Below are 15,428 nucleotides of genomic sequence, written 5' to 3' on the forward strand. Positions count from 1 at the left end.
GGAAACATTCCCTCCCTTCTTTCAGCAACTGGGCTGGTGATTTTAAGCCCTTTCACTTCTGACCTTTAAGAAATGGAAGGAGAAGGGAGAAGGAAACCTTTCTAACTCCTCACAGATAGATAAACAGAATTAAAAGACCCCTACTCATACCTTGCCAAAATAAACTGCATCAAGGCCTGTCATGTCCCCACTACTACTGTATTCTAGAAAATTCCTGTCACCAATGTACGTTGCTTTTAATGACACCTGCTAAGTTTATGAAAATGTAAATCCTATATAAACTCGCACCACGGGAATAAACATCTTTTCATGCAGGACAGTCTAACTAGTCATTACTGCTTTTAACAAAGGTTTAAGACAGATATTACATAATTAAAAAAATTAATGATTCAAAATAAGTCCTAACTGCCTAATCAGATTTGGTTGGGCAATGACTATATAGACTATATATGACCATATAAACCGCATAGAGAGAAACGTTTTTTAAAGATTATTTTAGAGCTATAGGAAGAGAGAGTGTGTGAGACCTTAGGGCAGAGGCAGAGGGAGATGCAGGCGCCCTGCTGAGCACAGAGCCCTGACATGGGGCGTGATCCCAGGACCCCGGGACCATGACCTGAACTGAAACCGAGCTGATGCTTAACTGACTGAGCAGCATTTCTCTCCCCAAGCAGGAGAGAAATTTAAATTAGAGTACAATTACTATAGGGAGATGTATGAAAGAAGGAACACTGAACCAAGAATACTAAAAAATTATTCATCGTGACACTAAAGTGTCAAAAACCTTTCATTTTAATATAATAAACATGTAAAATTATTAAACATTTACTATTTGATAATCAAGGAAAATTTATATATGGTCAGAATTTAGGACCTAACCTTAGGTAAGATGCTTCTATTAATGTGAATGCTAAAGTTCTATGAAAGACTGTTGACTGTCACGATAAACTACTGAGCATAACCTGTTATTCATTAAGCCTATTGACTTAAGAGACAGAAAAATTTTTTTTCTCTTTTTCCTCTGAAAGAAAATTATGTATCTCACTTTTCCTGGCCAAGTCAATGGCTTTGATCATTTGCACAAAGATCCCAACAACTGGGTTTCAGGATTTATTTTTCTAGACAAATGAACTTTATCATAATAAGGTAGAGGTCAGCTCTCAACCCCTGTGAGGTCTGCTCTGATGACCTAGGCTGGAAATCACCTAAAGCCCAAAAGATGCCTCCTGCTTTCAGTTAGGGGCCCCCTGTGGTCAGCTCCATGCTTTTTTGTTCCCTAAACCCCTCAGGTTCTAAGGAGATAGGGAATTTTCTTTATTAAGAACTGTCAACCTTGGGGCACCTGGGTGGCTCAGTGGGTTAAAGCCTCTGCCTTCGGCTCAGGTCATGATCCCAGGGTCCTGGGATAGAGCCCCACATCCAGCTCTCTGCTCATCAGGGAGCCTGCTTCCCCCTCTCTCTCTGCCTGCTTCTCTGTCTACTTGTAATCTCTGTCTGTCAAATAAATTAAAAAAATTAAAAAATAAAAGAACTGTCAACTAAATGTCACAAAGATGACAATATAAAGTTGTTCTGAATGTATCTCAAGATTAAAATTTTTAATTTAAAGCTTTAAACAAGTGCAGATATATAAAAACCCTTGTAAACATAATAAATATTATTAAAGACTGATTCAGAAAGAAAAAGACTAAAGACACAGGAAGCCAGTGGGAATTAAGGGAGACACAGAGACTATGGAGCAAACTCCCACCTAGTGAGAGACACACAGGCAAACAGAAAAGATGGCTAATGTGCCAAACAAGCAGCAGGTGAGATACACGGAGATAAGGGTGACCAGAGGGAAAACACACACACAGCCTGCAGGGGAACATTTCGAGGCTATGACTTGTAGCCTTTCCCCAACAACCTTTAAAACTAGCCCATGTCAATCCAGTGACAAGGAGAGTCAGGGATTTAAACCAACGTTTGCCATGCAGCCTTAAAACTTCACCAGAAGTTTCCCACCCTTGCTGTTCTTGACGACTGTCTTGAACCACAGAGAAAAAATTTTGATCATGATCTTTTAAAAATTGTGTTTTTAAGTAGCTTAATTGTCAGTTACAAACGTCAAATGTGGAACTGTACTAAAATCATAAACTTGAAAAATCCATCAAGAGGAAACCTACCACAAACAATCTGATGGCACTAAAAATGCAAAGAGAAACACGACACGCAGCTACGTACGTGATGCTTGGCAAGTTCAATTTCAATGGCCTTAGGATCTCCTCCTACAGGTTTCTGCTCACTGAGCAGGCCCTCGGTGTGCGTCAGCCACGTCAACAGCTCATCCAGGGCGTGCTGGAACTGGCCCAGGGCTAACAGAGCCCCCTCCAGCTTATGCTATAAAGAAAGTGAAGAGGAAGAAAAGCCATACGAATTCGATATTATGAATGACATACCTTTATAAAAGTAACAAAGGCAAAAAAATCAGTTGAAAGCATATCCAGTGAAGCCCAATCAACATAGCCAGTTTGAAATTCCTTGTGGTTAAAAAAGTCATGTGAGAAACAGGAAGAATTCTAATAAAATAAGACTTTAGGGGCTTTAAAACTTTAGGTACTTAATTATCTAATTTCTTTTAATAACGAGTTTACCTTAATATATGAACTTGAACTTTTCTAACTTCTTAATGAAAGTGTCAGGGTTTACCTGTCTGTTGATAATTCTTTCATCCAGACTATCCCATATCAACTTCAGCTCCATTAATGGGTCTTGAACAGTGTGTTTGTCACTCTCTTCTGTTACTTTTTTTAGCAAAAGCTCTGCCTGATGGTTCAGTCTCTCCATTTCTATCTGCTGTTGGTACGCCTCGGACTTAAATTGCTATTTAAAAAAAAAAAAAAGAGATATAAAGGAAATTTGTTTTAAATCAAAACTTCAAACAAAGAAATTCTATGGATTCAATATTTATTCTAATTCGTACTTCTTATAGTCAGGGAGGTGAAGAGAAACAAAAATCTAACACAAAAGAATTATAAATTAAAAAAGATGAGAGAAGTCTTTTTTCTTTATTCAATGTTTTATGATGGAAAGGATTTCTATTTATAATTTTGATATTTCACACTTTTGTCCCCTATGGTAAAAAAAAAAAAAGTAAGAAATTACAAGATTAATCTTATTTCTAATGTCTACATATACTCAATATGCGAGCTTTGAAATTAAAGAAAATAAAATAAAAAATAAAAACTCCCCCAAAATATCTCTAAGAAACCCAGGTTAACATTGCTTGCTCAAAAACATATATACATCTTGTATCCACTGAACATTTTATGTTTTCCATAGCTGTGCTGTGTTAATAGTTATTCCTACACCTCACCCACTGCTGACTCAGAATAACATTATTTTTTCTCCCAGCACTCACTAAACATGTATTTAATAATCTCGGCTTTGCCAACCAACACAGGTTAGCAAATGGTTGCTTGTAGGAGACTGTCCTTTCATAAAATATTTATTTTTAACCTGTAATAGTAAATCATTAAATAGTAAGTCATTAATGGCTAAACAGTCCCTTAATTCTTTTCAAGCATAAAAATAATAATTAAAAATACTAATTAAGGTATCATGAATACGTGCTTTCTTTTCACCAAGCCTATAAAGAAAATAATTTTATTCTCAATTTAAGCTAAGGGCATAAAAGTGAGACCAGTTAGAGAACTGTCCCAAGGGTATCTGGCTAAGTGGAAGCACTGGGATGTAATGTCACACAATCTAATTTAAGAGAAAGCACTCTTAAGCAGCCTGCTGTATGAAAACTATTGAGATATATGTAAATATCCAAAAGTGTACATCTGTAAATGTACACAAAGTATATCATATGTTTACTACATGATCACATATAGTTAAAGAAAAAAACTGCAATCTAATGATGGCAACCGTAATAATTTCTAAATGAAATATTCTAAATTTTACTCAGAGATGAAAATGCTATAATTTTAAACCCAGGTAATAACTATATAAAAAAATCTAGCACAGTTCATTGAAAATAGTGTGATGTTTCTGTGGATGGAAACTTGAAATTAGGAAGGAAACAGCTGATCCCATTTGGATAAATCATCACCAGCACAGAAGAATTCAAAGAGGAAACAGTCCAGCCATTTTCACAGCTGGAGATCAAGAACCACAAAATCAAAAATTACAGAGGAAAGCAGATGGAAAACAACAAACATTTTTACAAAACAAACATTTTGGGAAATACTATTAGACCACGGATGTTTCTTTAGCCTGTTAGACTAAATGGATTACTCTGACCCCCTGAAGAAAACAAAAATGTTGCTATATATGTACTGAGGGCAATGAAACACTCCTGAATAATGAAGTTATGAAAATCCCTATAGTCTGAGCTACATATGCATAAAACACACCCCCCACACCCTACCTGCACCTCCCCCTCCTCACTGCATTCCCAACAGGAGGATATCTGAAAGGCTATAAATCAGATCTTAAGAGTAGTTGCCTCTGGGTACATAACATTTTGGGTGGCTTTAAAAAAGCCACTTTTTGGGCGCTTGGGTGGCTCAGTGGGTTAGGCCGCTGCCTTCGGCTCAGGTCATGATCTCAGGGTCCTGGGATCGAGTCCCGCATCGGGCTCTCTGCTCAGCAGGGAGCCTGCTTCCTCCTCTCTCTCTGCCTGCCTCTCTGCCTACTTGTGATCTCTCTTTGTCAAATAAATAAATAAAATCTTTGGAAAAAGCCACTTTTTTTTCCCTCATTTGTATTTTCTGACTTTTTTATAATGAACAGGGACTGATTTAATAATAAGACTGGTATTTTCTATCATTTAATGAGCATTTACATGCTGCTCATTTTGTACAAGCACCTTATTAAACCAGTTTCACAATCAAAATGTTAACTAATTATGTAAAATAAATTTGCATAAAGAATCCTATGAATAAAGAACATAAAATGCAGTCTTTTGAAATTAATGAAGTCCACACATACCTTTAGCTCCTCAATCTGCTGCTTGACAGTTTCAAGATCTGTTCCAATTGGTGACATTGAAGCTAATTTACCACCCGCAATATCTACCCAGTCAAACACGGCCTGAAAAACACATTAGTCCACGAGTTATCAATGCATATGAAATTGTTATAACATCCCAAGTGTTACAGAAAAGTACAATCATAAATCTATACAGGTATTAAGGAATGAGCCCATTTTACCAATTAAGATGGTTCACCTAAATAAAAGCAACCATATGCTAAAAAAGTTGTCCCAAATATGCGGTAGACATAACCTCCAATTCTGCATCCAAGTTTGCAAAGGAAATTGTTTTCTGAATAGAATCTTAGAATACTAAGAACTTTCAAACACACGCATCTGAAAAAAAAGTTTTACAAATTCCAACACATGAGATAGAATTCTCCATGCTTTCTTATGTCTAAGAGGCAGATGATGTAAAAATACTGAAAGAAAAAGATTCAAATCCATCTGCTTATTCAAATAAGCAAAAAGTTTACTGTTTAGCACTTGAGCGAAATAGTTGGCCCAAATAAAGCCTGATATGTTATTTAGATTAGCATTAAAATCCTGCACCTACAGAGATTAATATTATGACCATTACTCTGAATTACAGCACAGACTGCACAATCTATTTTTCCTGTTCTTGTTAGGTAATGCAAACATTTCAGAAAGGCACAACTCACATTTCTTTTACATACTGAACACACAAAATCATAATGGACTTTAACAACGTTGCCAGACCATAAAGAAGGAAACGATCTGGTATTTTTGGTTATCATTAATAAACCCAAGAACTTAAGCAGCAATCTGGGAAATAAAATTTATTTTACTTCACAATCAAACCCTGAAATGACTAGAGCTTCTGGACCTTTAAGATCTAGCTCTAGGGGTACCTGAGTGGCTCAGTGGGTTAAGCCGCTGCCTTCGGCTCAGGTCATGATCTCAGGGTCCTGGGATCGAGTCCCGCGTCCGGCTCTCTGCTCAGCGGGGAGCCTGCTTCCTCCTCTCTCTCTCTCTGCCTGCCTCTCTGCCTACTTGTGATCTCTCTCTCTGTCAAATAAATAAATAAATAAAATCTTTAAAAAAAAAAAAAATCTAGCTCTAGTGGGGCACTGGGGTGGCTCAGTGGGTTAAAGCCTCTGCCCTGGGCTCCAGTCATGATCCCAGGGTCCTGGGATCGAGCCCCACATCGGGCTCTTTGCTCAGCAGGGAGCCTGCTTCCACCTCTCTCTCTCTCTGCCTGCCTCTCAGCCTACTTGTCAAATAAATAAATAAAATCTTAAAAAAAAAAAAAAAAAGATCTAGCTCTAGCTAGCCCCAGCTATTTAATAAATCAAGTGGCCCTTCATTTCCCACAGGTGATGCTACTAACCTCCAGTGGGTCTTGTTTTTCTAGCAGGGGTAAGGACAGAGTATGAGTGCTGGTGCCTAGCCAGACCCCTCTGGCTAATGGCTCGGAGGCCCACAGTCTGCGACTGGCAGCAGTGCCATCGCTTAGCCATGGCGAGGGCACAACTCAGTCACTTACCAGTAGTTCAGGAAAATTATGAACTGGTCTCACAAACGGAGGGCTGGAGCCTGATTAGTTACTGGCCTTTGAAACCTAACCAATAAATTATCTCTCTGGTTGAAAAGTGGGGGAAGGAGTAAAGTTATATAAGATATTATTTGTAGTGAATTTTTTCATACATTTCCAAAGTTCAAAACACTCTCAGCTGGCAAAAAGCCTGGCTTGTGATATTTATTTTTACAAATATAGAAATGAAATGGCACAATAAAAAGGAAAAGATGTTCTCATCTGAGCTTTAAAAATAATATTCACTTGGTTATGGAAATACGCAGAAGGGCTTTTTCCATACGGTAGGAGGATTGACAGACTCAGCGCTGGCCAGCCTATTAGGAAATGGAATAAGGCTGAAGAAGGTAGGGAGAAACGCCCCTGAGCTGGCCTCATCTGACAAGGCGATTATTCATTAAAAAAAAAAAAAAAAAAAAAACAACTTTAAAAATGGTTAATAAACTGAAGGAGAGCCCTTACAGGATGTGAAAAACAACTGTGGAAAGGAATTATGTATATGGAAAAGAAGAATAGCATTTTACATTTTACACAACAGATTATGAGCCAATAAAACAGAAATCTATTTTAGTTCACGGGGAACACTGGCTTCAAATCAAATTTCTTTACTTCTGACTTTAGTTAAACTTAGTGATATTTTTAGATAGCGTTTACTCCTTTCATCTTACTCCACTCAACTTCAGAACAGAACTCTGACGCGGTTCCATCTCACTGTCTGGTGCTAAACCATTACAATGTTTTAAACAGTAAAATTTTTCTTTTCAAAGCAAATTTCACCATGTGTATAAACATGCTTAGATGTCTCTGTACATCTACACAGATCTCAAGAACTACCTTCTAGAAGGCAAACCACGAATGACAGTAGACGAGGCAGTTGCCTGCACACTGGCAGCCCTAGGGGGTTGTCTATGTGGGCCTCTGCAGACCTCAGTCACAGGCCTCCTCCCCCCGGCAGCCCCGCTGTGACCCCCTCACCTGCAGTCCGTCCTGGTACTGGACGGCAGCCTGCATCGCCTCCTCGAGCTTGTCCACCCGGTCTTTCCAAGCCTTATTTAGAGAATCCCAGGCTGAATTTAACTACAACATAAATATTAGAACTCTTTTAGTATCATTTGTTAAGTTTTCAACTCCTTCTATCAAATATGCTTTACTTATACAAGATCTCTTTAAAAATGCATTCTAGCAAGAGAAGGAAATATGCTAGTTGTACCTCATCTATACTCTTCTTGACAATGGGTTTATCAGGTTCCCCACATGCAGCAATGAGTTCAGAACCCAAGTTAATAACTATATCCAGCTCTTCCTGTAGTCCATCTATTTCTTCCTTTATGGCCTACAATAAAAAATAATTTTTTAAGCAGAAACACACTGGAACTAAAAAGATACACACAAAGACATTAATGAGACTTATTTCTAGGAGGTGGGGTTATGATCAATTTTCTTCTTTCTCTCTTCCAAGCTTCTGCAATAAATTTTTTCAATAAGAAGAAATATTTTAAAGAAAAAACAGTGTCCTTTGTAACAGACATCAAATGTTTGTTATGAAAACAACATTTAAAGAATTACTTCTATGTAACAAATACCACAAACCAGCTCCTTTAAATATTAAGAACAATGAAAAGTGTGGAAACATATTTTGTTTTTCAAACAGAGCAGTTTGGCAGTATTCATTTAACATGGAGTTAAGTGATCAAAAAAAGAAAAATCTAAAAAACCCTGCCTCCTCCCCACACAGCAAAACCGAGCTTACAGATACAGAGAACAGATTGGTGGTTGCTGGAGTCAGGGGACAGGAGAAGGAGAAATTGGCGAAAGGGGTCAAAATGTACAAATTTCCAGTTTTTGAGAAAGAAGTCATGGAAATACAATGGTGACTGTTGTTAATACTACTGTGCCGTATATGTGAAAGTTGCGAAGAGTAAATTATAAAGAATAAAATAAAATCACAGAACAAAATAGAAATAAGTAAAGTATGAGTTTGAAAACTTCATACAAATTAACGTACTCATTAGTAGATTTAGGATAATCTAGCTCTGGATTAAATTTTACGTCATTTCCCTAGGACTTGTAAGCTACCAAAAAAAAAAAAAAAAGAGGAAAATGCAGTGTTTTACTTTTGCCTTCATTTTCTTGGTTAAATATATTTATTTGTTTGAGAAACACTTAAGGAGCATAAACAGGCCCTAAACTGGGCATTGTTTGTACAAATGGATAGGGCCATTCCACTCAAGGAAACGAATATGCAAAGGTACAGAGACCAGAAGGTGCACACCCCAGTGCTGGGGGAGCCCCTTTCTAATGAAGGAGCAGCAGGACAAAACGGCTTCGCGAGGATGCGAGAGGCCAGTCCACAGTTGGGAGGCCACGGAGGCCTCTGAGAGTTTTGAAGCAGCGATCGGTGAGAGTGGATCTGGAGAGAAGACTGAAGGCACGGCTGCAGGCCTGGCAAGGGAAGAGCTCCGCAGGTAGGGCGACCACTCTGGAGGACTTCAGGAGCCAAAGATGGAGCTAACAAGGCCCTGAAATAAGGCAGCGGCAGTGGGGATGAAGAGAAACTTAAAAAATATGTAAAAGTGAAATCTGTGGGTATAACCTATATCCTACTACGTCACCAAGCATTCCACTTTCAGAATGAAATATAAATTTGAATACAGCAATTCTGAATATTTATCAGAGGAATCCAGGTTTCATTACACCACAACTTATTTTATTTTTAAAGGAGGTCTTCTGCTTACCTCTGCTGCCTCTTGTTGCTGTTTAACTACTGAGGGATCAATTCCAGGATCCTCTAGATCCCGGATGAAATCTTGTGTATCTTTAGTGGTTACTACCAATGACATGTGATCACACCAGAATTTTTCTGCTAATTCCATTACATCCAGTAGTTTGGCCTCCCTTTCTTCCACCAGTGTGTGTATGTTCTCCCAAATGAAAACCATTTGGTCAAGCTTATCCTGAACAGCTATAACAAAACATAGTATCAAAAAGGCAGTATGTTAGTGCCATATAAGCAACAAAGTCGAAGGTTTTAGTTCACATGGCAACAGAGACTCAATCTCCTAAGTATCCAAAACTGGATCCAATTTTGGTTGACCCCAGTCCAATGGGTAATGCTAGGCCCAACACAACATATTCCAGACAAATCCAAGACCTCAGGGTATCCTACCCCTGTTGAACCAAGGCTCTTTTTGACAAAAGCAGATGCTCAAAGTCAAGTGAGCTCAGAATAGACCAAAGTTTACCAAGTTTCAAGTTCACCAAGGCTGACCTTAATTCCAAAGAAAAATAGCATAACCATCTAAGCTCTCCAAATCAGGAATAACAATGACTGTTCAATTCTAGGAATATAACAATGTAGGATATGTATTTTGGGCTTGTTTCTAGAGTACTCTTATCATAAACTTCCACTAATCTATGTGTATGCCTTTCCTTCGATCCACCCAGCTCCTATCTTTAAGACGGCTGGCTAAGGTCGTGGTTGCCATTTCTGCAGCTATGGGACTACCCATTCTGGGGTACCCATTCTGTAAAGTAGTGTGTGATTAGTAATGAGGGGAAAAAAAAAAAACCCTAGATTTGGTGTTATTAGCACCATCCTTTAAACATCTGGTTTAAAAGTCCCAGAGAACACATGGCTTTTGCATAATGGCACGTTGTATCTGTAACTGATCCCACAAACACAGGAAAACACAAACGAGGGATTTATGTACACAGCCCTTCAACCCCACGGGTAATACCTTTTCTAAAATTATTATGCAATTTACTGTCAGTAAACAGCATGAACATTTAGATTTATTTTAAAAGTAAAGCTCAATTGTTTCCTTATTCTGAAATTATTACCTCTGGCAGATATGTCTTTGTCAGTGCCCTCAGATCTTGCGATCATTTCTTCTCCCCGCTTTTTAAGAGTTTCATACAATGGCTGTAGCTTCTCCATGTCCACTGACACATTCTTATTCTCACTGATCTGCTCCTTAATCTTCTCCACCTCAGCTGAGATTGAAGGTGGCTGCCTCAAACGCTCCACGATGCGTTCCAGGCTCTCAAGGATCTGGTCTATCTTGTCATGGAACTAGAAGTAAATCAAAGGGATCACTTATAGGGAAAAGACTTGTGATATCAAAAATGAAATTTAAATGGAAAAAAACCCATCTATTTAATGTCTCAATCAAGAATTAGATCTTCGATCGTCTGTTAACACACCTACCCAGTTGAGTGTATTTGTTACCAAACAGGATGGGTTAATGTAAAATTGGACAACCTGGTATCAGTGTCTTACCCATCACTTCATTTTATCATATTTAAATGAATTTTAAAAATTAAGTCCAATAAACTGTGTGTTTTTCTATCAAAACTGTTTTGTTTTTTACTCATTACTTTGATACCCTAAAACATTATATTATTAAGTATAAGATTCATGAACATTTTTGATGAGAATAAAGGTATTTCTTAAGATATAAATTTCCTGTACTGAAAAACGTTAAAAACGAAACAGAAACAAAAGGCTCCCTGATACTGTAACAGAAGTTCATGTTCAAACTTCATTCATGTTCAAACACATGATCAAATTCATGAAAGCATTTTAAAGATCTGTCTGCAAAGGTACCACAGACAATAAAGCAAAGTTATAAAAACTCACTCAAGTTCTATACTACCTTCACTATTAAAGGAATCATCACTCAGGATTCCATAAAACAGACCACTCTAATGTTAGTGCATCTAACAATTAAAGTCCAACTCTGAAAATGGAAAATCTGTTGGTAATTTCAAATTCAACTTCTCGAAAAAAAGTATTTTCAAAAGGGAAAAATACCAGTTTCCAACTTCGTATTTTTTTCCTTCTTACTCAGTACACACAGTCTTTCTTCTTATTGCCTTCTTGGGAGTGTCTCGTTAATAATGATAATGACATTTTCTTTTAGCTCTCCCAGAGGCATCTACTGTGGGTGGACACTTCTTTAAATATCTGGGCAGTGACGAAAACCGTATGTTTCTTAAGTCATTGAGAATTATTTTGCATTGTATCTACAGCAGGTAAAGAAATTTAAGGACCAACCAAATACCACTTTTGAGGAGCCAAAACATCCATACTCAGATTTAATGTAGTGAAATAATTTTGTTTGAACTTTAATCAGAAGATCTAAGAAAATGTGTTTCCATGCTCTTCTGTTTGGAAGAACTCAATCACCTTTCTGGTGCAAATGATTACCTGAGTAGACTGAGAAATAGCTTCATCCAACGCCACGGCCCGCTTTTTGACATCCTCTTTAATTTGACTGTAAAGGGTGTCAGCTGCCACGTACTTCTCTTGGATAGAAAAGCCTTCGCCTGGGCTCAATTCCAGTAACTGTGGCCCAGTTTTGTTCATCTTATCTATATGAGGCTTGTGTTCGGCTATCAACTCTCGCAGTTGCTATAACAAACCAAACAGCTTCTCAGTATCTCAGGGTCACGCCTCCATATCACAGCTGTCTACATGCCCAATGCATCCAGCTGGCAAGAAACACCAAACACCCTCCCCATCACAAGGCATTTAACACAGGATGCCTCATACTGCTCTTGGCCAGCAAGAGATGCCCTGACAGAAAGAATAAACAACAGTCTGGTCATGTCAAATGCTGGTTGACTGAAATAATCGCAGTTCATTTTGCCTTTCCCATGAAGAGCAGTTCACTTGGACAAGGGTCATATTACATAAAAGAATTATGAAATCACTATATCCCCAACCTATAGCAACCAAGCCATAATTCTTGGTAGTCCCTTTCTATACACTCAGGATAAATGCAAAAATTTAAAGTGGAGGAAGGAAGAAAGAGAAGGAAGGAAAAGGAAAGAAGTTCAGCTGAGGGTAGACATAATGCAGGGAGAAAAAAACTATACATAAAGTTAAGTTAAGGGGATATAAGCCCACAAGGCATTGTAATTATATATAGTTAAACTAATACAAGATGTACACATATGCATTACTTTAAATATACCTAAGTATAAATCTATTCTATGTACATATATGATATGTATGATATATACATACAAATGAATCTATCTGTATTTATTTTAAAATGCTAAAGGCTACAGGGTAATCAATCTATTAGATACACAGCTATATAATGAGCATTATTTGTAAAGCCCATTTAAAGAAAAATATATGACACGTTTTGCATGATGTCATCTAATTAAGAGATACAATGATGATGATATTTACACCAGTGAGTGTGTGTAATCCAGGTGGAGCCCCCATTCCTTATAGGGAGACAAATAAATCTGGAATAAATATACTCCACAGAACTTGGGGCCTCCACTGAGTAGTTTCTCTTGGGCCAAATCCAAAGCCACATCCATCTTTGCTTCCAGGTTTCCTTGTGGCACTGAGGAACCTTCCATTTGTACCATGTTAGTGATTAGGTTCCATAAGCAGAAATTCCTTACCCTCACCAAAAGGTGTATCTCCTTCTATTTTGCTACTCAGGCCCCACCAAAAATTTCTCTGAGAGAAATTATATTCAGGAGAGATAGCCTAGAAAAAAGCTACCAATCTTCTCACAAATAGTTTCATTTCTAAGATTCATCAAAAAGAATCACCAAGATGGCCACATAACTAGATTTTTATTTAAAGTGCTCACAAAAATCAGTCATATAAATTATTTTGAAAATCCCTATGGAAATTGGTACATTACATCATCAACAATCCCCAATACTATTTTTGAAGTTTTTCTGAAGGCCGTCTCAAAACTCTTAAAAAAGAACTAAATAAACATAAATAAAATTAAAAAAAAAAAAAAAAAAAAGAACAGGGGTGGTCCAAATCTAACCTGCTGCCCATGAGAATGTGGGAGGGTCCTGTCTGCGATCTAGCTCCTGAGGGATCCAGGCTGAGATGTTCTTATTTTTGTTTTCTGTTATTAGACCACCTAGTAATGCTGCCTTAAAGAATGGAGGTGGTAAGGGTAGTATCAGCTAATAGACAGTCCCACAAAAAAGGAATGTGTATACATGTTCTGGTTTCACTACTCAGCAAGGCATGGTTGGAAAACCAGCTTACACTTGGAGTTATCAAGAGACTCTCGGGTAAAATGAGAGATCTCTGCTCATTTGAGATCTTTAATGAGAGATTTCCCGAGTTTCCCAGCATCTAGGAAGGTCTCATTTGTGCAGCACCACCAAAGGACACCTTAGTTTGGGACTTACTGAGATGACCCATTTTTAGGCCATTCCTCTTCTAGATGTGTAGTAGTACTAGATGTCTACCTGGGGGTACGCGTGAAGAAAGAGCCCAGTAGGAGATGTCTTTTGCCTCAGATGTAACAAAATGATTCTTGGCAACATCATTTCATAACAGTCCAGTCACGTTCACGTTATACATACTTAGTGTGACCTCAACACACCTACCATAGAGTAATTGGCTCTTGGAGCCATTTTTTATTCCTGATTAGAATGAAGCTCAAGATGAAGCTGTGGAGCTACAGAAGAAATGCTGTTCTAGAAGGCTGTAAATATTATGAATAATTTTTTTGAATAATTTGAAGACTTGGCTACAAAGTTTTATAGTTCCTTTATATAAGAAACTGTAAATTTGACAGCTGAAAGGTTATGCTAAAAAGAGAAAGTAAATTCAATTTTGAAATTTAATAATAATTCAGTAATAACCTTTCCATTATCTGATATTACGGAGAAGCATAGCTACTCAAATCCCCCTTCAGAATAGAAGGAATCTGCAGAACATTTTATATTAGAAGTTATTCAGTGGATAGGCATCAGGATTTCTGCCACAAATAAACCTTTATATCGAAATTAAATTCAATTCTTCATAATTTTTAAGTCTTTCTCCTGCTGATGTAGATAGAACTCAGTAAAATTTCCATTTTACATTAAAGTGTTGACTAAAGCTCTTGTAAACAGAGATATTCTTCAATGGCAGTAGATTAAAAAAGTCAATAAACAAAATTAATAAGAAGCGTGTCATGTCCTTCAAACAATGATGTAATATACCAAGTTAAACTTTCTGCACATGCATGCACACACACATGCACACACACACACACACACACACACACACGAACAGTCTCAGAGTATAATTTGTATAGATCTGGGAGAGAGCAACTAGGTTCCTAAGTCTATAAACAGCAAGAACTCCAGATTTTTTCTGATAGTCTTGAGCCCTCTCTCAAACCCTTCCCAAATTTCAAGCGATGTTAATATTAAAGTAACTGCTGAAATGAGGGCTTCATAATGCCATTTTATTTATGTTTAAAACATGAGGCATTTATAGATGTAAATACACTCTCTAGTTTACTCATATATAATTATAGGAGCAAAAACCATCAAAACAGTGAGAAAAAAGGGGAAACAACTTGTCTTCATACTTCAGCATTTTTCCTTTTCATTGAGCTAGCTTTTACATTATTTGTGCTTTGACATATTGTTACATTGTTCATCTCCTCCGAGCTCAGTGGTCTAGTCTGTATGATGCTGCTTTGATATATTCCTACTCTTTGCTTATATTCTAGATGGCTCCAACCAATACATATGAAGTATAAAACTAAGTCAACATATGTAAATTAAAAACAATTCAACATGCATAAATGGGAAGTACTTCAAAAGCATATTTCTCTAACATTTTAACATGGGAAATTAGTTTGTACCAGAATGGTTTATACTTCATACCAATCACTCTAGGAAAGCTGTGATACAATTAAAGGCATACACAATGAGTCTCCTCACTGTAACCCCGGAAAACAATAGGTAAGCAACTCTGAGGAAAACAACTGTGCAGACCAGAATAGGATATTGCTAAAATCGCCACTGAACTGCATTAAAAAGGACCATGACAGTTCTCCCTTTGGCAGCACATGTACTG

The 15,428-nt window shown here is 37.5% G+C and overlaps 1 protein-coding gene across 26 annotated transcripts in view; it reads right to left on the reverse strand.

The window, feature by feature from the left end:
• Positions 1-15,428, reverse strand: part of DST (dystonin) — a 471,247-nt gene that overhangs the window by 38,808 nt on the left and 417,011 nt on the right. For all 26 annotated transcript variants that reach the window (XM_044253404.1, XM_044253203.1, XM_044253186.1 and 23 more), the window contains 8 exons: positions 11,784-11,987; positions 10,415-10,646; positions 9,310-9,536; positions 7,785-7,907; positions 7,550-7,651; positions 4,978-5,079; positions 2,689-2,862; positions 2,224-2,379 (listed from right to left, as the gene is read on the reverse strand). In XM_044253404.1, coding sequence (XP_044109339.1) covers positions 2,224-2,379; positions 2,689-2,862; positions 4,978-5,079; positions 7,550-7,651; positions 7,785-7,907; positions 9,310-9,536; positions 10,415-10,646; positions 11,784-11,987 — 1,320 coding nt within the window. The remainder of the gene's footprint in view (positions 1-2,223; positions 2,380-2,688; positions 2,863-4,977; positions 5,080-7,549; positions 7,652-7,784; positions 7,908-9,309; positions 9,537-10,414; positions 10,647-11,783; positions 11,988-15,428) is intronic.

The sequence above is a fragment of the Neovison vison genome, chromosome 1 (genome assembly GCF_020171115.1).
Source record: "Neovison vison isolate M4711 chromosome 1, ASM_NN_V1, whole genome shotgun sequence".
NCBI classification, from domain to species: domain Eukaryota; kingdom Metazoa; phylum Chordata; class Mammalia; order Carnivora; family Mustelidae; genus Neogale; species Neogale vison.